Raw genomic sequence first — 25,314 nt, 5'->3', positions numbered from 1 at the left:
TACCCTTCCAGAGCACCAGAGATCACCTTGTATTCTGTAGTTATCATGTTGCTCAGTCTATAGTTTTCTATGTTGTGGATTGTGTACTGTTGTTTTTTCCAACTTTTTCTTTTTAGCCATGGCGTAGTCAGTTTACTTTTTACGTTTGAATGTCCCTTTGGTATCATTCCCCTCTTCTGTATTCCCTTATAACAACAAATCATTAATAATGCATAATGATCTACTGCACTAAATTATAAGAAACCCACTGTACTTAACACTTCTTAATCAATTAGGCAACATTACTACATTAGATTTGAACATCATCAGCTCAGAATTGCATCAGTAATGACAAGATTTATAACATGCACTGAATTAAAACTCCTTCTCATAATTTAAGAAATCAAGTAATTAATGTTTCAACTCCCTTAAGCAACAAGTTGTCTTTTTTATATGAATAATGTCACGACAAGATTAAAAATGGCTAATCAAAATAGTCGCAGACGTATACAAATAAAATAATAATATATCAAAAGTATCAAGTAACTGAATATTCAAAAATTAATAGTTACGTACTATCATAGAAAAATGTCTAAAGAAACGAAGTGTATACATTATCAAGCTATGCACAGGTGAAAAATGAAAAATAAATGGGACAATATGTCTGACCTGAACCTGGGTCGCAATTCCAAACATTTTTAAATTGGAAAAATCTGTAACAAATTGTAAAACATATAAGGACCTATGAGCAACAGTTCCATAGCTCGACAATTTTTTACTGTTAATGAAATAAAATAAACAATAAATATCTGGCACTATTTTTATTCATGATTTGTTTTACAAACAAATATATAAAATAAAATAAATATTTAAATTATTTACAAGTAAAATCAAACAATTTATAACATTTATGATTATAATTACAATGCATTTTAAGACATGCTGCCTGTATTTACAATTTTTTTAAGAAGTGAAATCACATTTAAAGAAAATGCAGAAATTCAGGAGATTCTTTTTAAATCATAGCATTTCCTTTTTTTATAACTGAAAACAAAAATGAATGTATGTTAAAATTAATAATGCAGAAAATCATAACACACACTATAAACGACACGGAACTAAACCAAACAATGACAAAAGATCAACTGGTGATCATATTAATGTAAAACATAAATATGCATGATGTAAAGATAATATTTTTTTAAAATCATTTACATGGATTGAAAAGTGGAAATAAGTACTTTAAAAAAACGAAGATGATGCTTGCAATAGGCTTGAATATAGTACAAGAAACATTTTGATCAAATTTTAAGCGCTGAAACATAACTTAAAATGGCCCTATTCGAAACACATATATCATGTATATAAGGCTTACACAATATAGTTACGACTTATTCTATTATGTTGGCAAGTTTTTATTTTTCCCCCCTTCTCTTTCAATTAACATTAAACTGAAGTTTTGCAAAGTTTAATAACAAAAGATAAAATGTGAAAATGAATGTCAATAAAACAAAAATGTACATGACAAATGCATTATCCAGTAATCAATTGATCTTAGTAAATGTAGGACCAGTCTTATTGGTTTACTTCAAACTCATATCAACCACACATAAGTCATTAATATAAATGCATTTTTATTTCATCATGGGATGAGCAGTGATAAGTTTCTGGAGTTTTCTATCTCCGAGTATGAAAATAACTAAGTTCACCAATCAAAGTTCTGATATAGGCACAACATTACTAAGAGAACTAACATCTTGCAAGCTCTAGCTTGAAAACTGTAGAAAGAGTGAGTGTTGACTGGCTAGTGATTACAGTAGTAACTACTTAGACCATTCTGCCCCTGATTCTAAAAGAGAATAGAAAGGCCAAATGAACATTGGTCGATCAATATTTTCCCAGTGTGAGGGGCATATTAAATAATAAATCAGAGATTGAGATAATAAAGCTTCTATGATTGGTATCAATTACAATATATTTAAAATGAAGACTAGGACTGTCCCTAAGTGTGTCATTTAGACAACTGCCTACAGCCAACAGTATAAGCTAACCCAAAAGTTATAACTGTCAGTAAAAATTACAATGGATCATACAATAATACATCTTATTCATTGAGTATCTGGTATACTGTGGATTCATTTATTTTCGTGGGTACCAAATTTCGTGGATTGAGCAAAATTTGCTTGTTCGTGGATATTTGATTTGGTGGTTTTGCCGAATTCTAAATACATCTCTAAGGAAAATTTGTTATTCGTTGGACATTTAAATTCGTGGTTCACCTGTACCCACGAAATCCACGAAAATTGGTATCCAACGAATAATAATGAATCCACAGTATATGGAAAAGGCATGATTTATATCTAATATAGATCAATAAACATGGCTTATTTCATACATGCCCCTAATTTTGTAAATAATTATTCCATTCTATTTCTGAACAAACCATACTAGGTTTGGAAAAAAAAAAGAACCAGTTAAAACAAGAATTTTTCTGCACGGTTTCATTTTAAAATAGACCTGCGAAAAAACAATGAAAACAGATTGACGACTCATTCAAGCTAAGTAGATAAATTATGTTTCATTAGACAATATCTCTGATATAGATTATAATTAGACATAAGACAGATGAAGATATGTCATTTAAAAACTTAAAATTCTACCTCTGAAAGAAATTCATCAATAGGAAGGCAATTATTCAATTCAGAAACAAACTGTCCTGCAAACAAATAAATTTGTTTGAAAATTTGCTGTGTTGTAAAAACATACTTTCCTATTGAATTTTGAATTGACAGTTCAAGCATTTACCTATTTTAACTAACATATCACAGATAGCTATAAGATAAATCACATGGCAGGTTAAAGATGTCACATGACAGGCTATACATTAGTCACATGATATTTGGCCATTTGGAGATTATGTATAACACGATCAGCATCTAACTGTCTGAAATAAGCGTCATCATCGTCTCTAACTAACTGACTTTGTAAATCTTTTATTTCTTTTTCCATTTTCTTCCTCAATTCTTTCTTCATCCCTTCAAGCACCTATAAAATGGAAATTAATAAATATACAAAAATTATCATCATTTTTCAGCACACAGATTAGGAATTCATTCATTCTATGATTCATTTTAGTAAGTAGTATATTCATTTTATTCTAATGATTATGCTTTACTCAAACATAACTTTTCAGTCAAAGACACCATTTTTGTCTATATTTAAAAAATAAAATTCAGTCTTAACTGTTTTAGCATGATATAACTTTGCAGATTTCTTTGAACAAAATCTATGACATACCACAAATATGATTTATAAATCAACTGTGAAAAACTATTACTTTTTGAAAAATATCTTTTATATCCATTTGAAATGTTTTCTTAGTTTGACATGACATGATGTAATGTGTCACAGACACACATATAGTCTTCAAAGGTCTATTCAGAATTTATCAGAAGGATTTAAATCTTCTATAACATTAGTTATGTGCAGCCATGAATCAAGATTCTGTTTGTACGCCTAGGCTTGATTTACAAGTTTTTGTAAGGTTTCAGCAAATCAAAATCAAAGATGGATTCATTGGAGTTTGATTATCCAATTGCAACTTAACAAGACAATATCACAGTGACAGCTATTTTAAATTTTTGAAAAAAAATACATCAAAATTAAAAACCAATTGTTCAGAGAACAATTGAAAGTCTTTCCACATCAAAGAAATTTTGATAAGAAGATAGTTTCTTCATACTGATGTGATAAATAATGGTTTATTTATAATTTTGAGTTAAATAAGGGAAATAATAAGCTACTTCCGGTGAAATGAATGTCACTTCCGGTCTCATATGATAGCTTCTTTCACATTGATTCAAAAAATATATAGTTTCTATTGTTTCAGACTTAATGTAGTATATCTTCATAACAATAAAGCAGACATTTTTCACTTGTTCTTTTATATGTATCTTTCAAAGTGTCAGAGAAAATGCAAAAACAAGCAAAAGTCACAATTGAGAACTTGACCTTGACCTTTGACCTTGACCTCATTTTCTAAGTTAGGACCAAGGGGACTCAAATAAAAACATTCCAGGGTTTTACGGGTAACTGTTTATGAGTTAAAAAAAAACATACCGACAAATTTATTTTGTAAAGGTAGGTAACTCCTATAAAATTTCATCGAATCGCTTCGAACTAAATCAGTCAAAAGTTACTGAGGATGTAACGAACAATTTGTAAAAAAGAATTTTGTCGATATCTCTTTTTGTTACGAAGGAGATGCACACAGATGATAAACAGTGAATAGGGAGATAACTCTTACAAAGAAAATGGTTCGGCTTAGCTGGGTGAAATTTAAAGCGCATACACTATACAATACCATATGAGAAATATCTAAGCGACATATTGCGAAACAAACATTTACCGCAAGAACAAAATTTGGCTGAAGAAAAAAAAAAAAATAATAATAATCAGAACAAATACAATAGGTCTTTCCACAGAAAAATGGAAAGACCTAATAATAATACTCAGAAGAAATACAATAAGTCTTTCCACGGAAAAGTGGAAAGACTTAATAATGAATCAAAAATTCAAGTATCCTGATCAGTAAATGTAAAACCCACCTTTTGTTGAGCTTTATCTCTAACCATTATCTCCTTTCTTTCACTAGTTATATTTTCTGCTAACATATCAAACTGGTCACGGTAGCTGTTTTAATGTTAAGGATAAATACAACTTTCACATCTGATAATAATCATTTATTTTTACACCTAAGACCGAAACTTTTTATTTGAAAATTATCATGTAGTTTTTACTGTTAATTGATTCAACAGCTTATATATGTATTTTGAGTTTTCTCATTTGGTAGGTGTTCCACAAATAGACAATTAAATAATAAAACAGGTAAATACATGATATACCAATTTCATGAAGTACATTACATAAATTACATCAATTACATAAAGAAATAAAATAAACACCTGTGATAGATCCAGAACTTTTTATAAGGGGAGACCACTAACTGACATAAAGGGGGACCCATTTCAGTCATGCTTAAGTGATTCCCTATATAGTCAACAAAATTTTTGAAATTTAAACATCTTTTCCCTCATCTTCTATTCCCAATCACAATCATTACAATACTGCCTTATCAAAAAAAGAAGCCCGGTGCCTACCATGATCTTACTGATTAATTTGATTTTGTATAAGGATACTAATTTTCCAATGATTCAACTTCATTTCTTTGTTTAGTTGCTTGTTTGTCTCTCTGTTCTTTAGCATACTTCCTCAAATCTTTAATTCTGTCTTTTTGTATTTCCAATCCATCTTTGAATAACTTTCTGAAAATCTGTAAGTTTTTGTAAAAACAAGGTTAATTTTTAATATTTTTGTCAAATACATATTTCGAGAATTATCAAAATATTAGACAGTACAGTAGCAATAAATAAATATTCCCTAAAAGATTGTTTTGAGAAAAATAATTATAGAATAGTTCTTATTGCTTTACATGTAACACAAAAAAATGCACCAACAGAACTTAAATGTTAACTTTTTTCAACACTTTGGCCAAGATATCAGGAAGAATTCAATGTGTTCCCAAAAACTTTGAATGTTTTTTGCTAGATTGCTGTCTCAATAAAAACTACAAACCTATTTTTTTATTTTTATATGCAATACTTTAATAGTAAAAAAAATAAATTTATTTGTTTGGATAATTTCCTTATTTAAACCTTATTAAAAAAACATGATTCTTTCTCTTCATACTAGTGATTTGAATAACAAAATAAATTGATCCTTAAATAACCAACCATTTCCTCTCTTGTTCTTCTCTTCATCATTTTAGACCTCATTCTGACTTGATAATCATCATAATACTTTCTAGATCTGGCTGACTGCATTCTTTGTTCATGGAAACCATTCCTGGTAGCTACTGTTTGTTTCTGTCTCTCTTGTATTTCTTTCTACAAATCAAATATTCAAATGAGGAACTGAATTCTTGAACGATAAATTTTCCATGTATATCTTTCTACAAACATTCAAAAAATGTACTGAATACTTGAACATTAAAGTTTACTTATACAATGTTTTATAAATTCCAATCAAATTCAACAAATTAGAAATGTAGCAAATATAAAGTTGTTTTTTTTTCTTCACAATACTAGCTTAACTTAACCCAAGTTTTTCAGTTTACAAATATGTAAAATTCTTAGAGCAACACTAATGAGCAATGAATTTCTTTTTATAATATATTTTTGGAGGTAAAATTGTTTGTAATAAACATTCAGAAAATCAGATGTGTAAAATGTCAAATTTATGGTACAATAAAGATATTATATTTATATAAAAATCACTATGCAATAAATAATTGAATTATGATAAAATCATATAATTTACTTCTCTGACTACTCTTAGTTAAAATTTTACTTACCATCCTTTGGCTATGTTCAATTTCTTTCTTCATAATATTAACCATTATTTCTTGTCTTCTTTGAGCTTCCTCTAACTGTAAATATACGATCACACTTATGAAAACTCAAATCTATTGGAATGGTTATTTGATAAGTCTAATGATATATGCTTGAAAAGTAGGTTAAGTTGGTCTTTCATTGAAATTGTATGCAATTGCATAATAAGCAAATACATTCAAAATAAAGATGATTTTATTTCTTAATGGTCTAGAGAGTAAATATATTGTTCTAAACACACTGATAGATATTGAAAATATCCTAGCTATACAATCCAAGAATTAAGAGATTAAAATTGTCACTTGTCTTCAAAAATGAAAATCTTTAACTATTTCTTTATTTACCAGGGATAACTGTCTCACAACAGTTTTTCAACATTTTCAAAATCTTAGGTTCAGGTCAGTCAATAATTGCCTGGTCGATGTCAAGCCTTGGAACCGTACATATTATATAAATAATTTCATATAAATACACATGTTCTACTGGTACTTACATCAGTTTTTGCTTTACTCTTTTTCCTTCTCATTTCCTGGTTTGCTCTGGTAACCTGTTCTATCTGATTTATACCCTTTCTCCACAGTTCATGCCAGGTATGCATTGATAAGTGTAGATGGGGAAATTCTTTTATCAACAGAGGTAAAATATCTTCATCATCTTTAATGTGCACTGTGTAAAGAAAAATGAGCTGTTTTAAAATATATATCTTATTGTAGGGAGCTTTGTCTGACAGATGCAATAGTATAACATAATACAGTGTTTTCCTGGTCCATGGGCTCTCATGAAAAGGACTCAAAGTACAGAGAGGGTCTAATAATAAAGAAACAACTGTGCCGACACTAAAGGTACCCACAGGCAAACTATTATTTCACTTTGGAGAAGGCGTATAAAAACTTCCATCTTATACATAGAGGAGTATAGTGGAGATGGAAAACATTGATTGATTACTTGATGCTTAAAAGCACATAATACAGGGGAAATGACACAGCGTTTGCCAGGAACAATGCAACAATGTAAATGATGTGCAATATTAAAATTGTTAATTGTTGTTTTTACAAATTTACATGTAAATATTTAGTGATTAATTAACAATAAAATAAAGAAGGTTACTTATAATCTTGTCTGTTTGGTTTATAAAGTTGTTGAATGATTTTTTTATCTGACTGACAAAATATGTTATCCTATTATTCACAAGTTCTTTGAAATTACATATTTACAGTAAAGAAAAAAAGAAATGGTTGTTCTAAGAAAAGTACGTGTGTATAACTATCTTAGGGAAGAAGGATGCCATTTTGGTATTAATCGATAAAGGTACAAATGGGTTCAAATGGCCTTAAACCTTTAAATAAACTGTAAAAACAAAGATATGTTCTTCCTGTGTAACCTAATTACTAATTTTAATTGTTGATGCAGAAAATGCCAGAAACAGCATGCCTAAGTCTTTCAGACAAAGCAAAAACTACATAGGCAGACTGCAAGGTTGTGTTTCCTTTGTGTTAAAGGCAGAAGGTATTACCTAGATGTACTTACTTTGTGTTTTGCCAGGCGGTATCAGACCAGGTGATGTTTTCTTTTTAGCTTTAGAGCTGACCATATGTTTTCCTGCTGCAGGTTTCTTGCTGGCTCCTACAAATTATAATATACCGGTACTAGCTATATATAAATAACATAAACAAATTCTAATACCAATTCTTCTGATAAACTTTTATATCAAAGTAAATTGTATATTATGAAATACAGAGAATATTTACTGCCAAAAAAAAAAGGAATACATCAGATACACAGCAGCACTAAAACATCAATAAGACTTTTGTAAAATAGCATAACAAAAGTCACAGATGGACATCAGAAACCCAGCACTTTATAATTTCCACCAAACTGAGAAATTTTGTGCAGTCAAAACTCTAATTTGACATTAAATTAGAAAGTTTATATTCATGGTAAGAGAGTTGAATGTTCTTTTTAGATTCTCTTTACACATTTTACTGGGTGGAGAAGGTGTATGGTTTCATGTCTTTTATAAATGAACCTGCCCCACACCTCTCTTTTTCTTTCTTCAGATCCCCTCTATTATGGTATGGGGTTTATGTGGTTTGAGGGGAAGTGCTGCCCAATTTTTTTATGAAGCTGGACTTAGTTATTTTTGGGGGGAATTTTGCGTACTAAGTTTCAATCTGATTGGACTTCAACTTCAGCAAAAACTACCTTGACCAAAACCTTTAACCTGACTTGTCCAAAAATCTTTAACCTAAAGAAGGACAGACAGACAGATATACCAGTGAACGAATTAACAGATGCATAGACCAAAAAACATTATGCCCCCAGTTGGGCAGTTCCTCCATAACAAAATGTAACTTTATCTACTTACCTGTAGTTTTGGTCTTGGGTGCTATCTTCTTCTGAGGTGCTATTAAAACTTTTTTCTTAAATTCATTTTCCTTTAAACAAAACAAAACAACACCTTTAAACATATCAAATGACATAAAACATATCTTGTCATCAAATTTTTAAATGTATATTGTTAATGTTTGATTCATGACATTACAGTTTGTTCAATATTATAAACTATATATCAAAACAGCCTGCTTTCAATTGCTATTTCTTATCGGGACAGAATTTTATAAACTTCCAACAGTTGTGTAGTAAATGTTGACACCTTACAGCACAATCACGGTATTTTCTTTGTTTAATTCTATGTGCATCCAAATGTTATGCCTATTTTTGGGTAATAAAACTATATTTCACCTGATTTAAGTTCAGAACAGTTCGACTTACAGTGAGTTGCTTATAGGTGTTACTGTAAAAGTTTACCTATAGCTCAACCTGTTTTTAAAATTGACAACACAATAGGGACATTTAAATTGACCAGTTGATTTAAATCTACCTTGATGCTACCTGTAAAAAAATTTATTCACCTAACCCAAAGTTTCAGCATGCTTTTTTCCTGAACTTTTTCTTACCTAGGATTATTCTATTAAAAAATTGATAGGGAAGAAAATAGTTTTGGTTTTCATTGTTTTAAATCCCCGATATATATAATTTATCTTATTTTTTACCTAAAATTCTAAATCAGTAAAAGATTAAATTAAATATGTATTACCATGTTTGAAAATTAAACTGTTTTTACACACTAAATGCTTCTTTAAAATTCTAACCCTTATATATAGTATTGTCCAGCTGCCAGTGAAACAAGAAATACCTGTTCAGGTGTTTACAGTTCAAATTTTCAGATGGATATGTTGTGCATTTCTTCACATGTCCCTTCAAGATTCTCATTTTGGATTATTATTTGCAATGTTTGAAATCTTTTGGTGTCATTGTGCATACAATATTGGATTTATTTTATTTGAATTCACTTCTTAGATTTTCTATAGCAATTTTGCTTCTGAAATGTGATGTGTTTTTTTCAAGATTTTATTGTCATGAAGGACATCAAGGAGGAAAAAATTCATTCAAACTGTTTTGTGGGGCTTACATATGATGTTGTACATGTGAAATTCGAAAATAAGTTTGGAGTATACCTTGCTGTGTTTTTTCTTTGAAATCTATTATAATATTAGTGGGACTTTTGTGCATAAAATGCTGTGTTTGCTCAAGGAAATTCAAATTTTCATACGATGGGATTTAGTTATGTTAAAGATTAAAAAATTTCAAGTAGGAGATATAGTGTGAGTTCATCCAACATGTTTCTGTGGCTTTAAATGTGATTTTAAAAACATTCATTATTAATTTGGGATCTATTACAAACTTAAGATGATTTCCATTTAAATGGGATCTTGGAAATGAAATAAAATGTTGAATTAATGCAGTGGATATAGTCTTATCTAGTGATAAAGTGAAAAATGAAAGTAAAATATTCTAAAATATTCCTAACATGGGGAAATGTTTTAAGTGAATGTGAAATTGGAAATAGTCATTATAAAATTCTGGATCAAATATTGTTAAATTAGGATGTATATCATGGGAAGTTAATCAGAATTTATACTATGGATTTAGAAAAAAATCTAGTGAAGTAGTGAAAAATGAATAAAATTGGGAATTATTTAAAAACTTTGGAATTCTGGATGAGATGTCAAATATCAGTGAAAAAAAATAAATGAAATTGTTTATTCAAATATGATTTTGATGTTTCATAAAGTGAGTGAAATATTACGACTGGATTATTTAGGGTATTAAACACTGCTAGTAGTGGCTATGCAAACATTAAGATGAAATGTAGTGCATTTTAGGCCATGCAATTTTAAATAAACTGCAAGAAAATAACATATATGATATAGTCATTCTTGTTTGGCTTGATAACTCCTAATATTTTGAATGACAGTAAAATAAAAATATCTCAATAGAATAATCCTAGGTAAGAAAAAGTTCAGGAAAAAAGCATGCTGAAACTTTGGGTTAGGTGAATAAAATTTTTTACAGGTAGCATCAAGGTAGATTTAAATCTAACAATACCAACTGGTCAATTTAAATGTCCCTATTGTATTGTCAATTTTAAAAACAGGTTGAGCTATAGGTAAACTTTTACAGTAACACCTATAAGCAACTCACTGTAACAGCTATGAAAATATAGTTTTATGAGTGAAATAACAATTATATCATATCTAAAATAATCTTTGCTTAGATGTTGAATAATGATGATGCTATATCTTTTTTATTTGTTCCGTTGAAAGGCTTACACATTCTGTGCATTTATTTAAGAAATGACTGTAATATTTTTTATGTTATTTCGAATAGACCTAAAAAATATTACAGTTATTTCTTATAATTTAATTTTTAATTCCATTTCAAACCGTAGAAAACCATGAAAAAAACGTTGATGTCGCCATGGTCACATAACCAAAATATGTCTATGAGCTGATAAACAAAACTATGTCAGCCAATCAAAAGATGTGTTACATCACAAATTAAATTATATAAAAATACTTACTGTTTGTTTTGCAGCTTTCCTATCCATATCTAATCCTTCGTCTGCTTCTAAAGCCATTTCATCTAAATCTTCTTTGTAAATTTTCTGTAAAAACTGAAAATGGAATAAAGAAAAATGAAAATTTTGAACTTTAGTTAAGTTTAATTTTATCAAAACTTAAGTTAAATCTTTGCATTTAACCAATGTGAAATGTAACTTTTTCTAACTGAGTTTTTTTTTATGTAGTTAACTTTAAACATGTATCTGCACACATAATGCATGTATTCCTTATCATATAAAATATATTTTGGATACAAATCGTCATTCACTAAAAAAAGATATAAATATATACCATATAGTTATCAGAATTTCTGCAATAGATAATATATAATACTTACATCCATTTTCTTTTTACTTGTTTCTCTTTCTTTCTTCAGTAATTTCTGTGCATCAACTACATTATAGGTTCCTTTGGATTTACCAACAATTTTCTCTGACCTAACTCTATGTTGATCTGATCTGGATTTGTATCTTGGAGGTAGCCTTTCGTCCTCACTCAGAACATCATCAATTATTTCATGAAACCTGTATGGACAGACAATAAATTTGTTTATTGTTAAGAAAAAAATACTAGATGGTTAAGTAAGAAATATTCTGACCATGCTTAAAACTTTTAAATCACTGATCTATTTTCTGTGATATGTAAAAAAATATATACCTCAGGTTATACTTTTTTGAAATATTATTGGGCAAAACATGTTAAATCTTCTTAATTCATCAAAGTAGTTACTCATGGTTAAAGCATATATATATTTATTTTGATAAAGATAAAATGGTCTTTATCCTGTAGCAAAATTAAATGTGAGGCTTATAATTGTTGAATTGCGATGTAAGTGTAGTTTAGTACCTTAATATTTAGCATCTTCAGGGTGAATAAACAAGGCCATGTTCAAAATAACTACAATACATTGTATTACTTTCAGTATTACTAAATAATGTAAAACCTTCATAGATTGAAATAGAATTGAACTAAGTTCAAAAGTCAAGGAAAACCAGTTATTTCAATTGTAAGTCACTGTGACTTACTTTTTCTTTAAACGATCATCATATGACACATTTTCCCTATCACTTCCATAGTCCAGGTAACTTCCATAATCTTTACGTGTCTTTGGTGGTTTGTATGCTGTCTTTGAATGTTCTGTATATGATGAGGAGTCATCCCAGGCTGATTTGATTGGACGTCCTGATCTAAAGATCATGAAAAGACATGTGAGAAATTCAAATAGAACTTTTTTTTATCAAAGTTGTATTGTAGAGCATTGATTTTTACCCCATAAATAGGTTAAAACATAAATATAGGGCCCTTTTAGAGCTATATCTAACCTACTCCTTTGAAATTATCATTTTGTTTTTAATATAAATGCAAAGTCTATCAATTCAACAAAAACTAAAGATTTGATTTTGTTGTTGTTGTAAATATCAACCCCCACCACTTTTTTACGTTCATATGCAGAACTCACCTCCAAGTTGGGGCTGTGAAACTAGGACTAGAATCTGATCTGTCTACCATGAACGACACTTTCCTTTTTCCTCTGTCAGGTGACTAGAATTGAAACAAATATTAAATAATTCAATAACATATGTAAGTGGAGAATTTAATAAAAGTTTTGTATGTTTATTTTCTTTCAACCCTGCATAAAAAATTTCAATTATTATAATAAATATTTGTAAACAAATTACTTAGAAAAGGCATTTTATATTTGACCCCACCATGCATAAATTTTTAATTTGATATTTCCTTTAAATGTTCCAGCTAATTTTCCTAAATAAGCACCACCCATTATTTTTGTTGTTGTTGCTTTAAGTGTTTTAGTTTCTGAGATAAAAGCCCAAAACTGCATTTGATGCATACGTTCAATTAGCCATGGTGGCCATGTTTGTTGATGAATCAAAACTTCAGATACAAATTATAACATAGATACCCTAAGGAATATTTATTTAAAGTTTGAAGGTATTTGTCCCAGTAGTTTCAGAGAGGAAGATTTTATAAATAGTTTACGACGATAGACGACAATGGACACCAAGTGATGACAAAAGCTCACATGAGCTAAATAAGCATTTAATTAAATAATAAATATCTAATAAGACACATACATCAGGATCAGAAACAATATCTTGTTCAGTCATCCGTATAGGACTTCTTGGCTTTTTAGTAGGACTTATTCCCTTAGGTACATCTGACAATAATGGATTTCTTCTTGTTGATACTGGCTCTATTTCTGGTGAGGCTAATCTAGCTCTGAAATAATTCAAATAATTTCTTTCAAATTTGCTAAAAAAACTTTTGACTTGTACTATATCAATATGATATTACCAATGAAATGAGCAAAACCTTCCTTTATACTCATTCAAAAACCTTCTTCACGGGGATCAAATTCCTAATACATTGTAGTGTATAAGTTAAACATTGATAACTTTTGCCTATTTTCAGTCAAATCTTAAATACATTGTGCCATTGTAAAATGAAAACCAACATTCACAATAATTGCTTGTGGAAATAATACACACATTCTGTGGATTCATGATTATTCGTTGGATACCAATTTTCATCATAAGTTAAACCATGAATTCAAATCTTCAACAAATTACATAATTTCAATAGCTTTCAAACGAAAATTGATACCTACGAAAATAAATGAATCCACAGTATCTTAAAAACAGAAATCTTTCAAATTTTTATAAATATTCCTAATCTTGTATTAGACTGACACAATGAGTCTGTTTTATGAAACAACTATCATAGTAATAGTTTGCATTTCCGTGATTCCATATTTAATCATGACTGCACAAATCACTATTCTTACACATAAATGCCAGAAATTTTCAGAGAAGAAAATAAAGCACAACTCTCTGTCTTGATCCAGCTGTAAATCTAATTCTAGACCTCCTGCATTTAAGGTGAGAATAACCTACCAAGGTGAGTTAAAAGTTAAAAATAACTTGATTTTTCGCCTTTACTTGTAAAACTTACCTCTGAGCCAACTGTTTAGCCTGATTATAATCATTATCTAAGCTTTGTAATATAGACCTAGCTCTAGACGGACTAGCATCAACTGCAGCTCTAGCTAAAGCAGCAGTTTCTTCTACCATAGAGTCTAAAGTTTTATAAGTATCAACTCTGTAATACAAACATGTACCCATAAATTAGTATTTAATTTCATGCAATGACCTTTCTACATTAAAACACATCACATACTATTACATAAAATTCTTGCTGAAATGTTACTAGAAAATCCAGTTGTTTTAAATAAAGGCTCATTTTTAATGTCTTGTAGCAGAAGATTCCATACCCAAATGATAAATAACTCCCAGCTTCCAACTTAACTATTTCATCTATGAACATGTTGGGTTGAGGTAAATACTTTAAGACGTAAAAAAAAATTGGTTTATTGATACAATTATAAGACATAAAGTCTTAAACAAAATATGATAAATGTTGAATATGTATACAAGAATGTTATCGAAAATCTTCATCCCTAACCCTGCAAATTTAAAATACATATATTTTGCTGAATATAGGAAGCATGGCTGTATTAAAATAAATTGAATACCTAGATCGTCGTCTGAATAAATCATCCTTATCCTCAGAGGCTGTCTGTGGTACTGTAGTCTGATCTGAAAATAATAAATTTGAACTTGTAGGTGAAAACAATTAAACATCAAAAATCCAATCATAACTCATATTGAATCAATCCAAAAACATAGTTGGGTTGCACTTATTTCTCTCAACATCTAGCTTACAATAAAATTCTTCTTGAGACATCTAAATACGCTACCAATTTTCTCGTGCATAATACATGTTTCTGGTATATCCTTTTGACAAATCATTGTTGATTTATAACCAATTCGTACAATAATCTGAAAACTTGAGAAAAAAGATCAGAAATCTTTTGTTCAGCTTTTAATCTTAAGTCATATTTCCTTCTCATTAATTTCATGGATATTATTGAACAGATTTAAACCATCATATAATAAAACCATGCATGATACTTACAATATCTATTAACAGCAGGTTCAGGTAGATGTTCCTCTCTCTTGTTGAGTCCTAATTCTCTTCTGTGTCGAGCTATATCTTCTTCCTACATAAATTAATAAAAATAGAGTGGATTCATAGTCTTTTAAAGTATGTAATTTGTTGATACTACCACTAACCTGTGCTCTCAAATACTGTTAATTCAGAAATTAATGCAATGTTTTTATTATTGCAAAAACTGCGACAGGGTTATAATTGCAATAATTAAAACTTGCATTTTGAACTCTTTCTAATAATAATTAAACAGGACTTTTCTCATATCACATTTTAGTCTTAAGTTTCGAAATCACAATAATAAATGCACACAATAATTTCTGAATTTACAGTACACAGCTGTATAGTGATTTAAATCTAGCAAAAAATATGCTTTCAAACTGGTGTTATAGCTGTGTACAATTTGCCATAAGTTTAGCTCTTTGTTGAAGTCCTGACTGTGACTTTTAGATAAAGATTAATCAATAAACCACCATAAAACTTAACTAAATCTATTTGGATTAAGTCAAACTTCAAAATCAGTTTATTGGTTAATGAATACACAAACTACCATATTCCAGAAGATCAAGAGTACTTGACCCTTTTTTTTAAAGTAATGATAACAAACTCAGTTACCAATCATAGCGGTAACTGATAAAAGTGATAAATTCAGATAAAGTTAGGACAGATACATAAACCAATTTTTTACCTTGAGTTTAATTATACCATTGAGATTTTATCTTTTAACCAATGAGCCATATTGTGATATTGCACTTTTGGACTTAAAGACAATAAAATAATGAAAACAAGTGGTTAGAAATATAATCATTAAATGAAATTACAACCTTTCAATGGTATTTTTAATCACTGTGTAAGAGTTTTTAGATATCTTTACTATGACTTACCACTGATGTAACTCTTGTTGCCATTCTTCTCTCAATATTCTCACCCTCCCTTATCAGTTCATTTGTTGAATCATTCCCTAAATAGAAGAAATATTATTGTAACAATAATTTTTTGTCATAGTTTTTACACATGATTTTTAATACTTCAAAATAATTTTACATCCAAGTATATTGGTTATTTATAATTGCTTTTTCATGCTTTTCTTGCGTTTCTTTGTATATTTTTGTCTTTTGGTCAGGGTCATACATGCATGTACAAAAATTTATAATTAATCATTTCTTGGAAGTAATTGTTCAAAATATTGTATAATAAAGTCAAACTACTTTTAATTGTAGATTTCAGCTTACATAGTTTATAGGATAATCATTTATTTTAAACATGTTAATTCTTTGTTCTGGTTAGCCACAATAATCAACAAAAAGTTATATTCTAGAACTCATATAAAATGTGTCATTCAAAGAGTCAATACATTTATTTCTGAAACAGCCTAAATATAAATTTACTTTAATTTATCATGGCAAAGTATGAGTCATTACCTCTAGATATACTTGTAATAGTATCTATCAGTCCTGTAGAACTGTCATGTCCTAATGCTATCAAATCATCTGTTTCACTCCCAGACTTGGCACTTCTTCTTCTCACATCAGGCCTAAATATAATATGAATCAAAGTTAAAATGGAGGACTTATATGACATAGTACTGTTCTGTAAATTCAGATATTTATTGGCAAGATTTAATTACAGCAAATAATTGGACTGTGGGAGTATCACGGTAATAAGAGCTCTCATTTTGAATTAGATACATTCCTGAAATCGCAAAATTTCATCTCAAATTTTTAATCCCAATAATAAATGCAAGCAATAATTTCTGAATTTACATAATTATAATAGGTACTTTCCTTGTCTACATGCACATTTTGTTATGCTGGTTCATCTATTCAAAACTTATAAACATGGCTATAACACATTATTTTAAGATTAAAATTATAAATTTAAATTCAATTTCAATGAAAAAATTAACAAATAAGCAGGAACCATATAATATTCTTGCATATACAGAACAGCCATACAGTATCTCAAAATATAAAATATATTTGCGCAAGGCTTTAAAACTGAGAGCTTTCCTACTTAAAGTTAGGTACAAATCAAATTTATGTTTTGAGAAAATGTGCTGTTTTTCTCTTTACACTTTAACTATCAAAACAGTTAACTTACTCCTCATCCCAGTAAACAGAGGACTTTTTAATTTCTCTTCTCTCAGGACTACTGGTGATTGTGTCTGATGTACGGTTTAATTCTTTCTCTAGAATTTTGTCTATCATATCTCTTTGCAAAGCATCAGGATCATCATCTAAACCTTCACCTGAAAAATATAACGAAAACAAATACAATCAACATTGTGTCTTCCAATTATCTTTACAACTGCTTTGTATTTCATAATTAATCAAGCATGACTTTATAGAAGAATGTAGGAGAAAAGCTGTCAATAAAAGGTAAAAATAATTGTATGCATACATATTTGCAAATTTAAATGAGGTTGTACACATCTTCTTACGGTGTGTGTTTTTCTCCTTCATATATCCAGTTTTTAACAAAGATACATATGATTTAAATAATTCTAAAGAAAACATTGCTTTTTGATTCATCACTAGTTAAAAAGACTTTTTCATGTACATTAATGAACCTGCTTGAAACCATTTCTGAGTCAGTAAAATATAAATCTTTCTTGTAAAATTGGAAACATTATCTATCTGCTACCAAATTTCTTTGAATTTGCAAATCTATCTGCATGTGTATTTCCAACTCAACACTGCCTCTGAGCATGTCTGCATATTTTTAAAACATTGTTGCAATATAATTTAAATAAAAACAGGAATCCACTTATACATATAGCATAGATTATCAATTTGTTAAAAAAAATATATAAAAGTTCAAACCTACCATCTTCATTATCTGTTGATAAATCACTTTCTATTTTGTTAAAAATATATTCAAGTAGTCCAGATAAAATTTCTAAGAGGTTAATGACAGATTCTCTGTTGGAGTTGACGACATCTCTTCCATTTATATGCAATAGCGACGTATGCAAGACATCTGCCGCCAAGGTGTCGATAACTGTTTGGACATTGTGAATTTCATCTTCCGTGGTCACAGAAGTCCTTATAATACCTAGAGAAAAGGACAAAAACAAATGAAATCATCAAAACGGACATGACAAAGGAACTTTATTTGTTGTATTAATAAACTAACATAAAAATATATTGGTGAATTTTTATTGAAAGTGGTAAACCATAAATTTTCTAAAATCTGTATTGGAGATATAGGCTTATCGATTTTCCAAAAGCAAAAAATGTTTGTCCGGTCTAATTAACTCAAGAAATGCTGACAATAAAATGTTCATGTATAGCTACAATATATTTCTTTGGTTTCAGCTGCTGTGAGTATACAAGCTGATGTGATAAAAAAAGTTTCAGAATTTATACATTGTACAGTGGTCTTTCCCCAGATGTTCATTTAGGATCATTTTAATGTGATGCTATATAATACTTGAATGATATTTGAAAGGATTTTTGTTTAGGTTGCAGTATGCATGGTATGGATGTGATGCTATTATTTTTACAAGATGCTTAAAATCAATTGAAATCTGTTGGTTTAAATACTCCATTTTCAATTTGTTGTATGATAAAATGTTTAACTTAAAAGTACTCTCTTTGCGATAATTTTTTTAAATTTCCATTTAAAGTTTTCATGTCCTCACCATTTAGCTTTTCTCCACACAATCCTTCAAACAAGGTGACATAAACTTGAGAATTGATATCTTCAACACAACCAATAGGACTGCCTGCATTCAGCTGCTCTAGTAATGTATTGGCCTGGCTTACAATACCTGTGAATAAATTTATAATTGAAACTCAATACATTTTCAGTTTTTAAAACATCCCAATAATTTTTATTGAGTACTGGTAGATGGTAGTCCTACAAAATGCTTGTCAATATCAATATATATCAGGGGATCAAATTACCAGTAGTCCAAGGTTTGTGTTATCCTTTTTTAATTTGAATCTTCCCATTGGCATTGACTGATAGTTAAATGTAGCAAACTTTCATTTTTTGCTTGTCTTCATTGTTTCTTCAAAAAATTTGTATCAAACAATAAATCTAGTTTCAAAATTTTCCTGAGATATGTAATTTTATGAAAGGAAAGTTATTTTGATTGCATAAACTTGTAGTTTTAATCATATTTTTCTGCACGAAACTATTTTGCTCATCTTTGAGTACTATTGATCTAAAAGGCAAAGTTAATTACTTAGGAACCAATAAAAATGTTAAATTAAATGCACACAAAATGCTTTATATTTAGACATTTACAGCGTACTACTGAAGTGATTTTAAAAGAAACTTTTCTTCCTGTGCGTATCAGGTCAGCTTTGGAGCATATTTGAAGACAGATTGGTTTTAATACTTACGTCTATCTTCACTGGAAAGTTCTGCTGGTTTTGGTCCCATGTTTAATTCAAGTTCACAATTCTAAAAACTGAAAGAAACATATAGTATGTGTTATCATGGTTATAGGTTAATCATATGATATGGGATCCATGCTACATTGTTTTTTAGTTGTACTTCTTTTGAGCTATAGATACAATTTATACTCTAGATACAATACATCTGCTTACTTAAACTAATTTTTTTAAATCTACCATTTGTAACCTTTTTGCAGTTTATGAAACACTATATATATAGCTATCATACAGGCTGCAGTTGTTTGCCTGTACTACTTTGGATCATGTTTTTTTGTTAACATTAACTCAACAAAATGAACAGACTTACTGGTAGAACAAAAATTTAAGGGTATGTGTAAATTTGAACAGTCTACATGGTTATATTAAAGATTCTTTCATGACAAAGCTGTAAGACTAGTAGTACAGATACTTGTTTTAAGCAATATTAAATTTTTATTTTTTTTCCACAATGTAAACATCTAATATTTCACATCTCTACTTTAACATTGTTTAAAAACATCATTATCCAGTAATTTCCTAATCAGATTTCATGTTTAATACTCAATTTCGTTCTTTCCAATGGTATACATAGTAAATACTTGAAGGTACCCTTTAACTGCATATATAGTTATATACAAATCTCAAGTTATGCATTCATGAGTGGGTGAGTCTTTTCACCACCAAACACCCAAAAAGATCACTAACTGTAACCCCCACTGTTTCTCCAGGTCCTTAAAGCAACATGGTACCCTGGTGCTATCTTGGATGGTTTTATTATGGGATGTGTAGGGGCCATGGTGCTTTATTTTTTGGAAAACCACTGCTATGTTCATTGATGTTAATTTCCTTGGTCATGATGGTGCTAGGAGCTATTTAAAATTCTGGGAGAAACGTAAAATTTAATCGTATTCTCATGTTTTTCACTATTTTATGTGCATAAGTTAGTGATGTTGAGAATCCAAAATTTTTAAAAAATCACTTCCGGATCCAGCAATATTTTTAGCGGATTTACATATGCATTGTCTGTATATTTTCATTGTATATCATCTTAAGGTCTTTACCTTCATGACTTTTCAATTATCAAAAATAAATTGCTCAAATAAGTTAAAACATTTCATTTACATGTAGTGTGAAATTATCACAAAGATTATATTCAAATAAATTGTTAGATATTAAGTGTACTGTTCTGACAACAGCCCTGCAAGACTGTTTATTTTTGGTTCTCTTGTTATCATTTCTTATAAATTTGTGTATACATGTATGTCTGTATAAACATATTCATCCTTCTTCACAAGGTAAGTCAAATATTATAATAGTAATAACGATTGACATGCTTGGGTAGGATTGCTACGGATGATTCAGACATCAAAAGTAGGCATGTTGTACACCATTGTGAAGATAAATCAATTTAGATTTAGGACATAACAAGTTTTAGTGGGGTTGACAGCCAAGAAATTGGCATATAATGGAATTTTGCATGCCATTTTTTAAAATTGCAAGTTAAGTACCTTGTGTTATATAAAGGTATATAGGGGGGAAAAATTCTGAGACGAGTGCCTGTGGGTTTTTAGGTGGTGAAAAGACCTACCCGTCATGAGTTAAACCAGTTGGACGAGGTCATTTGGCATTACAGATTTCAATGAACAAGCTGTTAAATTGCTTTAATGTAATAAAGGAATGACTGTAATATTATATTCTGTTTATGAAGAAATAATATATAAAATGTGATGCACACTGAATAACGCGTGTAGCGGGTTCTTTAAAATGTGCACCACATTTTTTATGTTATTTTTGAATAGGCAGAAAAAATATTACAGTAGTTTCTTATAATTTAATTCTTAATTCCATTTAAACCGATGTACATCGTGAAAAAACATTGATGATGCAGCCAATCAGAAGACATGTTACATCCAAAATTAAATTATTTATATAGAATCATCGTCACACATGAAATTTACAGAAAAAGTGCAAAAATTATATGTCTACAAACCAGATTTATCAAATATAAACTTTTATTTGCCGCTTGAAACAAGCAACTGGGACCTCACCTGCAGATGAACATGAGGATATATGTTAGCTTATGACCTAACTACAACGTGTGCAATAGAAACGGGTAAATTTTGTTTCCCTAGAGAATAAGTTCACATCATATTCAACTTGGTTTACTAATTTATAAGATATGATCGTGTTCATGCACGTTTACGGAGGTCGGCGGCTATCTAAAACAACCTGTAAAACAAATTAATGCATGCAATTGAAAGCTTAAATTCACATCAAAATATGCTTACTGTATTTTAAACCAATAAAGTGTTCGTGTAATTACGGTTTCTTGTCATCAGTACAAAACTTTATCACTGTTTTCAAAATTTGTTGTCGTGTTCGGCCATGACATAAATAAAACGCACCGCCACCTATTGGTCAAAAAGGGAGATAATTCCATCAAAAACATCTAATATATGTAAAACGGTTCCGAACCAATCCCGAGAAATGCCTAAAAAAAATATTATTTTTTTGTCATTATATTATTTTTTCATTTATAAACAACCGAATGATAATCAGTAAAAGTAATTGCGACTTTATTTGTCATATGGAACACATGTTCTGATGGACAATAGGAGAGTAGAAATTTGATTTCAAGTTTCCTGTATTTGGAATTCGCTGAATATATAATGAAATTTATCATAATAATTCTGATTATTATAAAGTTATTTTTGATGATAATTCAGAATATATAATGTGATGAATTATAATATTTCTGAATATATATCTTTTATGAATATTAATTTTGAATATGTTATGATTTCTTTTGAGAATTATGGCAAGCCGTTGTGGAATTTATTCCCTATTTATTTATGTAAATAAATCAGTTATTAATATTAAATATTACTTTCTAATATCAATAAATCGAATTTTAAATATTAAAAAATATATTTATTTTTTCCTATTCAAAAATCATTTTTTAATACTAAAAAAATCGATTTATTAATATCAAATAATATTAAAAAATAGATCCTATTTATCAATATCAAATAATATTAAAAAATAGATCTTATTTATTAATATTAAAAAAATGATTTTGTAATATTAAAAAATCATTTTTCAATATTAATAAATGATTTTTTAAATATCAATAAAAAGGGAATAAATTCCACAACGGCTTGCCATAAAGAATAATAATAATTTAAATCAGTACATGAATAATTTCGTGTATAGCAGTAACACGTTATGCTTATATATAGAGAATCACAAGATATGGGGTCTGAATCCATGACTAAAAACTTCAAAAGAACTGCGAAGCTATTGATATTCTCAATCTCACTGACAGTCACAGTGAGGCCTTCAATACGGAGCAAAAATGCTCACAAATCAATTTTTAACATTAGTCTATTATTATTATTCAGAACTTCTATCACTAGAAAAAATAGAACATATAATCATTGACACTTATCCTACATCTATTTACATTCAATTAAAATTGAGAAAAAGAAAAAAACATCTATTCTTCACGTGATTTTGATTTTAAAAATTAAGATGCACATATAAGACTTTCACATAGTCGGATGATATATAATACAAGTGTTATAGCTTTAGAAATAGATGGAAAAACACCGATCATCTCTCATGTTAGTATCAGATATAATTTGTTCTCGACAAGTCTTAGTAGTAGCTAAAAAGTTACTCAAAACAATAATTCATACATTTATCTTGTAGTAACAATTTTCAAATGATAAAAAACACCAAGTACATTATGCTTGACTTATGTCAAAAAGTGTCACGTGTTCCACCAAAAACTTTAAAATTGACTGCTTCAACTGGAAGTACACGTAGGAAACAGTCCGGGTTATATAGATCTAGCTTGACACATTTTACAACATTAGACTAGAGCGCCGGTTTTCGTTCAAAGCAGGATTTATCCCAGGATCAAAACAAAATTATATCAACATGATATAACAAAAACATTGCTAATAATGAATTGCATCATTCAATTGTCCACAAACATGCAATCATGTAAAGCATACTTGACAAAAGGTCATATTCCTTTTTTTACACAGGCACTTGTCTCAGAAAAAAATTCTATATACCTTAATATAATGTTATATTAAGGTACAATGTATGTAGGATTTTTTTCTGATAAAAGTGCATGTGGTTGACCCTGCTGGCCATAATAACTTTGACCCGAACATAAAATGATCTTCGACGTCATAACGAATGAACCGACGTTAAAAGTTTGGTACTTGATGTATTGTGGCAAAAAATGGAATACCATATGTGCATTTTTCGTCTCACCCAAGTCACAATCTGTACGGAAAAGTAAACCAATATAGGTTAAAGTACGGGCTTCAACACGGGACCTAGACTGGCACTGAACAGCTATAAAGGGCCCCAAAAATGACATACTTTACTGAGTATGTAAAAACATTCAAACGGGAAAAAACAACGGTCTAATCTATATAAAAATTCGAAAAAACGAAAAACCTTTAATGAACCAAATCAACAAATAACAACTACTGACTGTTACATCAAATTCATGAAGTTAGGACAGGTGAAAACAAGTGCAGCGGGTTTGAACGTTTAAATAGGTACCGACCTTCGCCCTTATCTGATGCAACAGTGTAACATCACAACATAAAAAAACACACTATAAAATATCAACTGAAATAGCTTAACAGTCATGTTTGTTTTAAAACCGTAACTCGGAAATCCTACAAATATAATATCTCATAATTATTTCAAGAAACTGCAGACCTGTATCCCGTGAAAAATAAATAGCATTCAACTTAGAAAGAAACATTTTCAATTGAATTTTTATCAAAATTCTGGTTTTATATGAAATAATGATTAATTTTCTGATATGTGCAACACATTCGACCTAAGTCTGTATTAATGACGGATTGGTAATATTCGTGTTAGCAACTACTTTGAGTTATGTTTTCGATATGGTACACGAACTTTTAGAGGCCTTTAGATTTTTGCATATTTGTAGTTTTGTATTTAAAATACATGTTTGTTCTAAAAAACCCTACATTCGGCCTCATATCTTGACTTACATCTAGAAATTGACAATGAGGGTAGGTTGAAAACAAAACATTACGACAAAAGAGATAATTTCAGCTTTCCAATTGTGAACTTTCCATTTCTAAGTAGCAACATTCCAGCAGCACATGCATACGGGGTATGTATCTCCCAATTGATACGATATTCCCGTGCTTGCATTTCCTATCATGATTTTCTTAATAGAGGTTTGCTGCTCACAAGACAGCTATTAAACCAAGAGTTCCAAATGGTGAAGTTGAAATCATCGTAAATTTTACGGACGCCATCACGAGTTGGTTGACCGTTATAATATGGAGTAACCGTTTAACAGATAATATCGGATATGTACCTTACGTCGTAGCTACAATCCCCTCCCATTCATGAATGTGACCTCCCGAATTAGACTATTTACCGGATTTGTTATCACATAAGCAACACGACGGTTGACACATGTGGAGCAGGATCTGCTTACCCTTC

At 29.5% G+C, this 25,314-nt stretch overlaps 1 protein-coding gene across 1 annotated transcript; it reads right to left on the bottom strand.

Annotated features, from left to right (window-relative positions):
- Positions 1-2,345: 2,345 nt before the first annotated feature.
- Positions 2,346-22,241, bottom strand: LOC139482474 (centrosomal protein of 95 kDa-like). Its single transcript, XM_071266386.1, has 23 exons — positions 22,092-22,241; positions 19,771-19,838; positions 19,062-19,190; positions 18,245-18,472; positions 17,519-17,666; positions 16,840-16,952; positions 16,303-16,379; positions 15,386-15,470; positions 14,943-15,006; positions 14,363-14,509; positions 13,486-13,630; positions 12,852-12,934; positions 12,418-12,579; positions 11,730-11,916; positions 11,353-11,445; positions 8,794-8,863; positions 7,956-8,051; positions 6,922-7,094; positions 6,392-6,466; positions 5,772-5,924; positions 5,178-5,311; positions 4,587-4,671; positions 2,346-3,024 (listed from the first exon to the last, which is right to left on the bottom strand). The coding sequence occupies exons 2-23, from the start codon at positions 19,808-19,810 to the stop codon at positions 2,857-2,859; spliced, it is 2,655 nt and encodes an 884-aa protein (XP_071122487.1). The 5' UTR covers positions 19,811-19,838; positions 22,092-22,241; the 3' UTR covers positions 2,346-2,856.
- Between the last annotated feature and the right edge of the window lie 3,073 nt (positions 22,242-25,314).

The sequence above is a fragment of the Mytilus edulis genome, chromosome 1 (genome assembly GCF_963676685.1).
Source record: "Mytilus edulis chromosome 1, xbMytEdul2.2, whole genome shotgun sequence".
NCBI lineage: Eukaryota > Metazoa > Mollusca > Bivalvia > Mytilida > Mytilidae > Mytilus > Mytilus edulis.
Note: the sequence above shows the minus strand (reverse complement) of the source record. Positions and strands in the feature narration are given on the sequence as shown.

Excerpts from the sequence above, each read along its gene's own strand:
- LOC139482474 (XM_071266386.1), bottom strand. The coding sequence starts at position 19,810 with ATGGGACCAAAACCAGCAGAACTTTCCAGTGAAGATAGAC. Across the intron at positions 15,007-15,385 it reads ACCTGCTGTTAATAGATATT|ATCAGACTACAGTACCACAG; the intron begins GTAAGTATCATG and ends TATTATTTTCAG. Across the intron at positions 8,052-8,793 it reads ACCCAAGACCAAAACTACAG|GAGCCAGCAAGAAACCTGCA; the intron begins GTAAGTAGATAA and ends TATAATTTGTAG.